At 55.0% G+C, this 12,144-nt stretch overlaps 1 protein-coding gene across 1 annotated transcript in view; it reads left to right on the forward strand.

The window, feature by feature from the left end:
• Positions 1 to 12,144, forward strand: part of LOC309842690 (fatty-acid amide hydrolase 1) — an 18,037-nt gene extending 5,893 nt beyond the window's left edge. Inside the window, exons 2-15 of the mRNA XM_082687276.1 lie at positions 1,451 to 1,564; positions 3,386 to 3,520; positions 3,724 to 3,857; positions 3,933 to 4,139; positions 4,387 to 4,427; positions 4,660 to 4,784; positions 5,892 to 6,017; positions 6,562 to 6,659; positions 8,852 to 8,951; positions 9,241 to 9,281; positions 10,064 to 10,103; positions 10,622 to 10,730; positions 11,205 to 11,350; positions 11,735 to 12,144. Coding sequence (XP_082543402.1) covers positions 1,451 to 1,564; positions 3,386 to 3,520; positions 3,724 to 3,857; positions 3,933 to 4,139; positions 4,387 to 4,427; positions 4,660 to 4,784; positions 5,892 to 6,017; positions 6,562 to 6,659; positions 8,852 to 8,951; positions 9,241 to 9,281; positions 10,064 to 10,103; positions 10,622 to 10,730; positions 11,205 to 11,350; positions 11,735 to 11,863 — 1,545 coding nt within the window. The 3' untranslated portion in view covers positions 11,864 to 12,144. The remainder of the gene's footprint in view (positions 1 to 1,450; positions 1,565 to 3,385; positions 3,521 to 3,723; positions 3,858 to 3,932; positions 4,140 to 4,386; positions 4,428 to 4,659; positions 4,785 to 5,891; positions 6,018 to 6,561; positions 6,660 to 8,851; positions 8,952 to 9,240; positions 9,282 to 10,063; positions 10,104 to 10,621; positions 10,731 to 11,204; positions 11,351 to 11,734) is intronic.

Genomic DNA, 12,144 nt, shown 5'->3' on the forward strand with positions numbered 1-12,144 from the left:
CACTTTCCATGAGCTGTCCATCATTTATTAACTTGTTTCTTTTCTTGAGTGTGGGTTCTCTGAAAGCGGGGACTTGTCTGTCTTGGTTACCTCCAAATGCATAACCCTTAACTTAGTCCTGGGCACACAGTAAGTGCTCAGAACATGTCTGTTGACTGACTGAATAAAGGGATGACAGAAGTAGCAGAGAAGCAGGAGAAAACCAGAGGAAGTCGAAGGGAGCCAGTGTGTGGTCTCAATACGTTTGAATCCCTCAAGTGGATGAAGACATGGAGTGAAGAACAGAATCAAGTATCTCTTGGATTTGGCAAGAGGAGAGCCCAGGCCGGAGTGGGGCTGGGAAGTGGTGGCTGTGATTCAGAGATCCTCCTCTAGCTGTTTTTGCTCACTGGCTCTGTACCATTGAGGAGGGAGCGAGCTGGGTTTGCAGGCAGGGACTGACCTCAGAGACTCTGGGAGCCTTCCAGGCCTGGCAGTCATGTGTCTGAAAAATTGTCCCCCCTCCTTCTGAGAGCTCTTCTCTCACCGCACATACCTGTGTGTCCTGCACCCCCACCCCACGCACCACAATGGGTTTTATTTTCTTCAAGTTATTTCTCACTGACTCAGACTCTTGTTTACTTTTTCATTACCTGCTCACTTCCCAAAGCATGAACTTCTTGTCTTTTTTGTTCAGTTGTATCCCCAGGCCTAGTTTGGTGCTTGGTACAGAGCAGACACCTAATACATATCTGGAAAGAAGGGGAAAAAAAAATCCTTCTTTAGCCCCAACCACCCCAGAATAGTGTCTTCTTTTTCTTCTTCCTTTTTTTTTTTTTTTTTTTTTTGTACAATGTCTTCTTTTTCTTCTTCCTTTTTTTTTTTTTTTTTTTGTACAATGTCTTCTTTTTCTTCTTCCTTTTTTTTTTGCCTCCCCTGCCAGGGGTTAGATGTGGGTGGCTAGATGCAGGTGGATAGCCAGTAGACGGGCTATGCTGAGTGGGCAGAGAACCGTAGTTTACCTGTATGGGCCTAGGTGACGCATTTAGCCTCTCAGGGCTTTGGTTTCTTTACCTGTGCAATAGGAATGGTAACAAGATTTAATCAACACCCAGAGTGTACCAGTATGGGGGCTATAGGCAGTTGTTAGTGGTGGGGGTTTGTAATGATTTTATAACATTCTCATAACATAACATTTCAGCCTGGGCGTGGCCTTTCCCAGGGCAGCCTCTCCCATAACCTTCTGGAAGAGATATATCTCTACTGTCTGTAGGTGGCAAGGACCTGCCTAGGCTGGGCCACATGTCAGGTGTCAGAGCAGCAGGTGGGCGTGTCTATCGTAGATTCCCACATGACAGTGAGCATCTGCTTTGCCAGGTGTGGGGACTTAGGGGCACTGGGCCACATGTGTCTGCTGTTAGCACTTGGGGCATATGTGGAGAGGGGTTACTTACCTGGGGTGTCTTTTCAGAACCCTGACCTGGACTCAGAGGCCTTGCTGGCCCTGCCCCTGACCCAGCTGGTGCAGAAGTTACACAGTGGGGAGCTGTCCCCTGAGGCTGCACTCTTCACCTATGTTGGAAAGGTAAGGCCTGGACCCCAGGGATCCTCCCTCTCTCTGCAAAGGCTGTGGGGAAAAACCTGGCCTGGAGTTCGTCTCTCTGAGGGCCAGGGTGGGACAGTGCCAGGGGCTACCAGGAGCTGCGTGAGGGAGAGAGAAATAGAGAGAAAGAGAGGAGAAAGAGAGAGAAGCGCTGACTCTGTGTGTGTGCTTCTGTGGGGGCGACACAGAGCATGTTGTCTTAGCTTAAGAGCCTGGCGTTCAGCCCAGACTTCCCTCTCCCGCCCGCCTCCACCCCATCGGTCACCAAGTGTGGTCTGTTCTCTTTCTATAGCTCTCTCCAGTCCAATCCCTGGTCCCCATGCCGCCAGCAGCCATCTCCCTCCATGATGGAGCACCAGCCTCCTGGCTGGATGCCCTCTCAGGTTTCCAGTTCTTCAAACTCTGCTCTTCGGCTCCTTGCTGACTCCAGCATCCTGTCTGGCCAAGGCCTTCTGGAGGGTGGGCCTCAGTAGCTCCACAAGTCCTGCCTTGTGCGGGACTCCCTTTACCTGGAAGGCTCTTCTCCCTCTTCTTTGCCCCATCTGAGGCAACAGGCACTGCCAGCTGAACCTTTGGGGCTCAGAGAAGGAGATCCTCTTTCAGGGATCTGACCCTCCTCCCCTCCTAACCTGAATTAGGGTTCCCTCTTCAGTGCTCACTTTTTAACACATTTCTCTGGGTGTTTTTGCACTTGCCTTGGCCTCTTGCTGGGTCAACATGGGTCCCTTGTGGACAGAGCTTGTCTTACTTGTCTTTATACTTAGTGCCGGGCCCTCTGTCTTTTCACGTAGTAAGTGTTCCTTGAAACCAAGGGAAGGAAAGAAAGAGTTGGGCTTTGTGAGTTCCTTGCTTGTGGTTTCTCTGTGCTTTGTGAGTTCTTTGCCTGTGGTTTCTCGAAGCAGAGTGTGTGGCAGTGCGTATGACCACTAAGCCGATCCATGGGCGTGAGCGACAGCTGGGTGAATGACAGCTACTGAGCGAGGGGGAGGGAGGCTGACAATGGAGGGAGGACCCTGGACCCCTGCCCTGGATGCTCCGAGGGGACACAGGCAGGCTCAGCAGACCAATGTGTCTCCTCTTTCAGTGTCCCTGAAAAGTGGCTGCCCTACCTTTTCACCTACAGATCTCACGGGCTGAGGTGTGGCAGTGCAGTCCACACCCATTTTCCTCAGATGTCTCACAGGGACAGCAGTATCATTTCCTTTTAGGCAAGCTCCCACTCCTTTAACTGATAGGTATCAGCCAGTTGCTCCGTGTGACTTGATTATCAGATTCAAGAGTTTCCGGGGTTGGGGAGGCTTAGCTGGGGCTGGTGTGGGCCAGGCCTAGGGCAGGAGAGAAACTGCTGGCCTCTGGGAGGCTGGCAGCTGGGTCTATCTGTGCTCTGTGCTGACTCCCAGTGTGACCTGAGGTGGGGACCTGCCCTTGTCTGCTTCACTGACAGAGATGTGGCTTAGAGGTCAAAGGTCATCTCCCTCCCAGCTCATCCCCTCTGGGGAGTGTCTGAGGCCAGTGCTTGTTGCTCCTTTGGGTGCCTGGGTTGGGCCCTGGCCCTGGAGGTGCTCTCTCTATCTTGGGGGTTGAGGCCAGATGCTGCCAGGGTGACGCTGGGGCTAGATGTCCCGGATGAGGTGGGTGCTGGGCTCTCAATTATTCTCCATGCTCCTGGCTCTGGGCTTTGTTGCTGGTCACCCTTTCCCTGTGTAGACTTAAAGAGGCCAATTTTATATAATGTATATTTGACCACAGCTAAAAACAAAAGCCAGAGTCACTCTGCCCTGTGTCCATTTCTCCCTCCTCCAGGCCTGGGAAGTAAACAAAGGAACCAACTGTGTGACTACCTACCTGGCAGACTGTGAGACTCAGCTGTCCCAGGCCCCACGGCGGGGCCTGCTCTATGGCGTTCCTGTGAGCCTCAAGGAGTGCTTCAGCTGCAAGGTGTGCCCCACCTCCTGTCTGGCTCTGACCCCCACCCCACTCCTGCACCCCTGTCCCTGTCAGCTGGCTCTGCCTCCTGGCTTACCTGGGGCCCTCCAAGGCTTAGCCTTGGCCCGCAGGATGGCGGTGGCAGTGGGTCCTGGGCCGCTGAAGGGCCCCTGAGGTGTCAGCCACAGCCCTCTGGTGCTGGTCCCTCCCTCCAGGGCCATGACTCCACGCTGGGCTTGAGTCTGAACGAGAGCGTGCCCGCAGAGTGTGACAGTGTGGTGGTGCAGGTCCTGAAGCTACAAGGCGCCGTGCCCTTTGTGCACACCAACGTCCCTCAGTCCATGTTCAGGTGGGCTCGTGCATGGGCGGGGCCAGGGACTCTGGCCCCAGTGCACCCGGGCTGACCTGTTCCTGCTTCCCCCAGCTATGACTGCAGTAACCCCCTCTTTGGCCAGACCTTGAATCCGTGGAAGCCCTCCAAAAGCCCAGGAGGCTCCTCCGGGGGTGAAGGGGCCCTTATTGGGGCTGGAGGCTCCCCGCTGGGCTTAGGCACTGACATTGGAGGCAGCATCCGCTTTCCCTCCTCCTTCTGTGGCATCTGTGGCCTCAAGCCCACGGCGAACCGTATCAGGTATGGTGTGGGTGGTGGGTGGAAGGAGCTTCTGGGTCTCATGCTGTGTGGTCTTAGTCTAGCTTCCAAACTCTTTAGGCCCCAGGCAGGGAGTCCCTTGCTGGGGTTTTGCTGGGAGGGAATGTCAGTGCCATTGGCCTTGGTTCCTAGTTTCCAAAGTGGTGAGAGTTCTAAGCTGCTGTGTGGGTTTGGGGTTGGGCAGAGGGTGACCATTTCCTGTTTCCGACATCTTGTGTTTCTTATCCAGCAAAAGTGGTCTGAAGGGCTGTGTCTATGGACAGGTAGCAGGTGAGGTCTGGGGTTCCCTCAGTGCCCTGGAGGAGGGGGGGTCTGCCTGATCCACCTCTGCTCCTGCCTCTCCTGGGGGCAGTGTTTGGCTCCCAGGCTAGTCTAGGTCTGAGTGCCTACCTCCTTGTCTCCGCTCACACTCCTGGGCCATGGCCTAGCCCTTGCTTGGACCCAGCCCCAGAGCCCATTAGGGCAGGGTGATCTTTCTTCCTTCCCCTCCCTGCCTTCACAGTGCAGATCTCAGTCGGCCCCATGGCCCGAGATGTGGAAAGCCTAGCACTGTGCCTTCGAGCACTGCTGTGTGAAGACATGTTCCGTCTGGACCCCACAGTGCCCCCGCTGCCCTTCAGGGAGGAGGTGAGCAGGGGGTGGGGTTGGGTGTGGGGTTGAGTTTGGCTGTTGCTGGTGCTCCGGAGCCCAGAGAGCAGCCCCAGGCACTGTGGGCAGGTCTTGGAGGCTCTGTCTCTTGAAAAGCACCCAAGGGTCTGAAGTTGGGCTCAGCTACTGCTCCAGAGAGCCGCCAGATGGAGCCCTTGCCCACCTATGGCAACCCTAGGACTTCTGAGGCTGGGCTGGGAGGCTTCCTTGGAGGAAAGATGCCCTGCTTCTGGCCTCAGCCTCACCTGCTGATCCTGAGAGATAGGAGTCACTTCTCAGCCCAAGAACCATTTGTAGGAGAACTAGGGTGTTTCTTGGCAGGCAGAAAATTTGGGCTGGGTGGGGTGAGCTCCCCCTCCCTAGCAGAGGTTATTCTAACCACTCAGTGGTTTAAGAACCCCTTCCTGGGGCGCCTGGATGGCTCAGAGGGTTAAACCTCTGCCTTCAGCTCAGGTCATGATCTCAGGGTCCTGGGATAGAGCCCTGTATCAGGCTTTCTGCTCTGCGGGGAGCCTGCTTCCCCTTCTCTCTCTGCCTGCCTCTGCCTACTTGTGATCTCTCTCTCTGACTCTGTGTCAAGTAAATAAATAATCTTAAAAAAAACACACACACAAAAAAACAACAAAAAAAAAACTCCTTCCTGAGAGGAAGGGAAGGAGGAAATGAGGTCCTTGTGATGTGGTCTGGAAAGAATTATCATGGGAGCCAAGACTTGCAATCCTGAAATAGGCAGTAGACTCCTCGACTCAGGAGACAGGTTACCTGGGTCCTGGACTTAGTCTTATCAGTCTGCGCTGGGTGGACTTGGGCGAGTTCCAGCCCGACTCCAGCCCGTTTGCCTATCTCCTTATCTAGACCCGAAGCCTCAGTTTCATCATATGGCTAGTGAGAATGCAGAGTCGTTGTGAAACGGTTTTGTGAAAGGGTCAGATGCAGAAAGGGTCAGCCTCTTTGGCACCCAGTTTTCTGGGGATCCGGGCTGCAACCTTGCAGCTGTGTTTGGGGCTGAGTAGCATCTCTGATCTCTGGGAGCCCTACACTGGGCCACCCTCTTGACTCGATTCTGATTCCGAGGTTTTGGTCCAGGTCTACACAAGCTCTCGGCCACTGCGTGTGGGGTATTATGAGACCGACAAATATACCATGCCCACCCCGGCCATGAAGCGGGCCGTGCTGGAGACGAAGCAGAGCCTTGAGGCTGCTGGCCACACGGTATGGCTGTGGGGACCTGGAAGTCCTGGTATGGCCCCTCCTTCAGGGAAACGTTCCTGGTACCCGTGACTGTCACCTGTCCCTAGTGTCCTTTCACCCATCACCCAAGGGATGGTTTTGTGGTTGGGATGGGAACGATGTCCCTGCAGGACCCGCAGATAGAGGGCTGATCAGAAGTGTGAGGTTACGTGGTGGCTGGGGAGCTCAGCTCTGTGCCGGGGATGAGGGAGCATTGCACTGGGAAGCTCCCGTCCACCATAAGCAGTGGTGCACACTGCCCAGGGGTTCCTGCCATCTGAGGACAGTGTGCTTGTGGTTTTCATCTGTTCATCTGAGACAAGTTTATGGGTAGCTTGACTCCTCTCATGATGTGAATTTTTAGGGAGTTTGCATGGGTCAGGACACCTGCCTTTGTGGCTCCAGGGAGGGCTCCCACGGCAGCAGGGCTGGTCCAACCCACCCTCAGGGCTGCCTGGGCAGCATGGAGGGTGGGGCATGGGAGTCAAGCGTTTCTCAAGGGCCCTTATACCCCTCAATCTTGCAGCTGGTTCCCTTCCTGCCAAGCAACATACCCCATGCTCTGGAGACCCTGTCAACCGGTGGGCTATTCAGTGATGGCGGCCACAGCTTCCTGCAGAACTTGTGAGTGATGTTGGCCTTTGGGCTCTGGGGTGGGGTCAGGACATGGGTAGACCCAGGGAGATCAGCTGGGTCCTGTTACTCCCTGGATGGGCTGCTCTGGTGGAAGATGGGGGCCAGGCCTCCACTGAACACAAAGAAGGTCCGAGCGTTCTGGGCAGGGACCTCACTGCCCCTCTAACTGTGCAGGTGGAGCCTGGAGATCCCTGGCCAGGGAGACTTTAGAAAGGCACCAGCTCGAGGGGAGGCTGAACTGAGCAGAGCCCAAGTGATGAAAACTCACTGGGAGAAGGGGGTGGGCAGGGGAGTTGCTTGTCTACTGGGGAAAGATTGAGAGATAAGCAAAGGGTGAAGCAAGAAGAGAGAGGTCTACACATCATGCTGTGACTTCAGGCTCCTCTGACTTGAGCCAAGCCTGTCTTTTGAGTACTTTTCTCTTCTGTAGAGTGGGTGGGTTGGATCAGACCTACTTTAAGGAACTTTGCAGAGCTCATGTTTATTTTTTTTATAGCCCTTTTTTTTTTAAAGATTTTTTTTTTTTATTTATCTGTTTGACAGATAGAGATCACAGGTAGGCAGAGGGAGAGAGAGAGAGAGAGAGGAGGAAGCAGGTTCCCCGCTGAGCAGAGAGCCCGATGTGGGGCTCCATCCCAGGACCCTGGGACCATGACCCGAGCCGAAGGCAGAGGCTTTAACCCACTGAGCCACCCAGGTGCCCCTTTATAGCCCTTTTTAAAAAAGATTTTATTTATTTATTTGACAGAAAGTGAGATCACAAGTAGGCAGAGAGGCAGGCAGAAAGAGAGAGGATGAAGCAGGCTCCCTGCTGAGCAGAGAGCCTGATTCGGAGCTCGATCCCAGGACCCTGAGATCATGACCTGAGCTGAAGACAGAGGCTTTAACCCACTGAGCCACCCAGGCACCCCTATAGCTCGTTAAAAAAAAAAAAAAAAAAGATTTTATTTATTTGTTTGACACACACAGAGAGAGAGAGAGATCACAAGCAGGAGGAGAGGCAGAAGGAGAGGGAGAAGAGCCCCATACAGGACTCCCCATACGGGACTCAATCCCAGGATTCTGGGATCATGACCTGAGCCAAAGGCAGACACTTAACCAACTGAGTCAGCCAGGCATCCCAGAGCTCATTAGAGAAGCTGGTTCCATTTAGAAGCTTCCAGTCCTTAAGGGTTGACAGAGGTGCAAGAAAGACCTGTGACGCTACCTCCTGCTGATGTGGGCTCAGCTGATGAGACCTCTGGTTGTGGCTGAGTAGGGTCCAGGCCTCCGCACAAGGGGCTGCCCCTCACTCTGGCTCTGGGGATAAAGCCCTAGGGTCGGCCTCCTGAGACCTTTCCCCAAGCTCTAGAGCTAGAGACAGCCTCAGAAATAAGAGTCATTACGGCTCCACTTATCTCTCTAGGCCCGCATCTGCATCAGTAGGGGATGCCCTCAGTGTCAGGTCCTGGCCGGGGAAATGTTGCCCTCGTGGAGTCCTTATCACTTTGAGCTGAGTGAGCCAGGGAGGGAGATGCAGAGTCCTGCCTCAAGAAGCTCCAGGGATATGGAGTGGAGTCCGGGTGTCCCAAATGATAAGCAGAAACAAGTCCTATGTCTAAACGGAGGCAGGTAGGGGGCACCTGGGTGGCTTAGTCAGTTAAGCGTCTGCCTTCGGCTCAGGTCAGGATCCTGGGGTCCTGGGATCAAGTCCCATGTCAGGCTTCCTGCTCAATGGGGAGCTTGCTTCTCCCTCTGCCTCTGCCCCCCATCCCAGGGGCACTCTCTGTCTCAAATAAATAAATACAATCTTTTTAAAAAATAAAAAATACCCCTGAAACAGATAATACATTATATGTTAATTTTTAAAAATACATAAATAATAAATAAATAAAAGGAGGCAGATAGGGGTGCCTGGCTAGCTCAGTCCATACAACATGGGACTCTTGATCCCGGGGTTGTGAATTTGAATCCCATGTTGGGTATAGAGATTACTTAAAGAAAAAAAAGAAAATCTTAAAAAAAAAGAAAAAAAAAAAGGAAAGAAGGCAGATGAAGGGGTTGGAGACCAGTGGTTACGAGTCTCGCGGAGGAGGGGGTTTCATAGAGTAGATGACATTGAGCTGGGGGTGCTGTGGGCAGGGGCAGGGCAGGAGGGAGGACCGGGGAGGGAGTGCTGGACTGGACCCTTTGTCTCCCAGCAAAGGTGATTTCGTGGACCCCTGCCTGGGGGACCTGATCCCCATTCTGAAGATACCAAGGTGGTTGAAAGGACTGCTGGCTTTCCTGCTGAAGCCTCTGGTGAGGGCACAGGAGCAGAGGGCTGGGGGGCGCTGGGAGGGAGCCTCTGGGGCTCTTCCCCTCTCGCCTTAGCGGCAAGCACAGCCTCCTCTTCTCTCTACCCCCCACCCAGACTCTTCTCCTCTCCCCATGCCCTGCAATCTTCAGCCAGTCACATGCTGAAAGAGGGGCTGACCTGGGACCTGGGGGAAGGGACAGAGGGAAGAGACACAGGTAGCTTGGCCTGAAGAAGGTTGTTGTCCACTCTCAGCCCAGAACTGAGTCACTGACACTGTTTTGTCCTTCGCAGCTCCCAAGGATGGCAGCTTTTCTTAACAGCATGAAGCCCCGGTAAGGACATTTCCTGTGCCTAGTTCCTGCCCCCCTCTTCTCCTGACTTGGGGTTAAATGGTTTCTGATGGGAAGAGCCAAGGGAAGTGGGTGCTGAGGCTGGAAGTGGCCCAGCCAGGGTGGCAACCTCTGTAGCTTTCAGATGGGACCTTGATGTTTGTCTTCGCAGAGTCTAGGTCCAGCTAGAGAGGAAGGGCCTGAAGGAGATCACAGAAAGAGACCAGGTGGAGAGGAGACCTGGCTAGATGGGGGTAGTAAGGACCAGGAAAGGAAGCATTGGGGAGGCCCAAGGTAGAGGGGGCTACTGAAGAAACTGTGAGATACCTGCTCTTAGAGGTCTGACAGGAGCTGAGCTGCACTGGGTCCTGCTGTCCCCTTAGTGGCTCCGGTGGGAAAAGCAGGCTATGAATCGCCTCATTTTTAGGCCCTGACATCTTGCGGACTTGCCCCTTCTCTCACTGCCAGGCATTCAGGACCTTTGACAACTCTGGTCTCTGGTATCCTAAGGGTCATTGGGAATTGGGCCTGATCTGGCCTGGCTCTGCTGTAAAGTCACCAAGTGACACAGTCTACATCCCTCGTGGGGCCTGTTTTTCTCCACAGGATGTGAACTTAGGGATTTGAACTTCTTTCCTGTGCTACCTTCCTCTCAGAGCTCCCCTAGTTGAGAACGGTCCATGGAGGAGTGAGATCTGGGAGGTGGTGTTAAGAGTAGGGGTCTGATGTTGCTACTCCCCATGGCTGTGACCTTGAGGGCCAGTGACCTCCTTTCTTCTGCCCAGGTCGGCTGGCAAGCTCTGGGAACTGCAGCATGAGATCGAGGTGAGGCCAGACCCCCTACTGACTAGAGTCAGGCAGGGTATGGGGTGGGATTGGAAAGAGCACCTGCCAGTGGGATCTCTTAGCCATGGTTCCCTCTGGACCCCTGGAGTGGTCTGTCATTTCCCCTTCCACTCCCTGGACTGGTCTGTTCTGGCCCTGCTCTCTGGTCCTCACTCACCTGGGTGCTCATCCGTGGGTGCTGGCTCAGTCTGCAGCATCTGTCCTGGATGCCCCCTTCACTGCCCCCTTCCCCCTTCCACCCCCAGTACTGTCCAGAACTAGTGGCCCTGCTCTGGCAGGAAAAATGATGTCTACAGTTCACATGGGAGGTAGAGCAGTGGAGGCCTCCTGGAAGCAGCTGTGCTAGATGCCCTGAGGACCTCCATCCCAGTGTGGCTTAATCCAGAGAAGGGGCAGGTGCTGGGCCCCCAGCCAGCCCCATCACTGTCCCTCCATTGAGGAGTCCATGCAATGGGCTGGGTCTGAGGGCTTCCCCTGGTGTGCTGGCCTCCTCCCAGGTGTTCCGCAACTCTGTGATTGCCCAGTGGAGAGCGCTGGACCTGGATGTGCTGCTCACTCCCATGCTGGGCCCTGCTCTGGACCTGAACGCCCCAGGCAAGGCCACAGGTGAGGTCAGCTGCCCCAGCACATATCTCGGACATCCCCACCCGCCTTTCCTCTTCTGTGAATTCAGCCCAGTGCCCAACAGGCTGCTGGGAAGTACGAGCGGAGCCTTGGGGAGGGTTGCACCCCTCCAGGAGGTCCCTGCCCTTGAGGAGCTCACAGTCCGACTGGCTGGAGAGATGGGAGTCATCTGGGAGCTCTGCATGCTGAAGTTGGAGATCTTGAGATCCAGAGCCTGTGGTTTGGGGAGGTGCAGTTTAAAGTCCAGATGGGATTTAGAAAAGCCAGGAAAAATAGGAACAAGGGTCCAGGTGGGGAAACTTCCTGGGCAAAGGCACAGGACAGGACTCAGCAGGCTCTCCAGCCTGCCCTGAATCTGGATCCCTGGGTTTTGTCATTCACTCAAGTCTGGGCTCTGGGAGATAGCCTGTCTCACTTGGTGGGGGCAGGGCTCCAGCTCCCTGTGGTCCCTTTCAGGCGCAGTCAGCTACACTCTGCTCTACAACTGCCTGGACTTCCCTGCGGGGGTGGTGCCTGTCACCTCGGTGACCGAAGACGACGAGGCCCAGATGGAACATTACAGGGGCTACTTTGGGGATATCTGGGACAATGTGGTACAGAAGGTGAGGCCACGGGGCCTGGCCTAGCCCCTGTGCACCCCCTTCCCCTGGACTCCCACCCATACCCCAACTCTGGCTGCTGGGAGGGATGCAGCATAAGCACGTGCAGTCCTTGCCTCTCTCCCCTCTTTCCCTCCCCTCCTCCCTCCTCCCCTCCCCTTCCCATTAAGTAAGCTCTACACCCAATGTGGGGCTCAACCTCACAACTCCAAGATCAGGAGTTGCAGGCTCTACTGGGTGAGCCAGCCAGGCTCCTCCTGGCAGTTCCCAGAAAGACTGCGGCCTGACTCTGCTGTGCTGCCCCTCCTCTCCAGCTGGGGTGCTCCCTGGTCCCTGGTGGGGTCCTGTCTCCATCGCCTTCCATCCCGGTACCTGTGTCCCCTGCAGGCCATGAAGAAAAGCGTGGGGATGCCCGTGGCCGTGCAGTGCGTGGCTCTGCCCTGGCAGGAAGAGTTGTGTCTGCGGTTCATGCGGGAGGTGGAGCGACTGATGACCCCTGAAAAGCAGCCATCCTGACTTCGGCCTGCCCATCCGTCTGGCTCCGGAGGACCTGAGACCCTCTTGGTCTGCGCCCAGCCTTGTCTGGGCACAGCTGCTGCCCTGGGAGGAGAAATTTGGCTTGGGGCAGAAGCTTCCCTGTCCCCCTCCCCCAACAAGAAGCACAGACCCCCTGAGTCTGGACCTTGCTCCCCATTCTGGTCCCCTCCCTCTGCCCTGACACCCCTCCTTGTGGCAGGCAGTGGGTATGACTTGGGCAGAAGCCCACTAACAATCAAGAAATGTTTCTAGTCTCTGTA

Source organism: Mustela nivalis (genome assembly GCF_964662115.1).
Source record: "Mustela nivalis genome assembly, chromosome: 10".
Lineage (NCBI taxonomy): Eukaryota > Metazoa > Chordata > Mammalia > Carnivora > Mustelidae > Mustela > Mustela nivalis.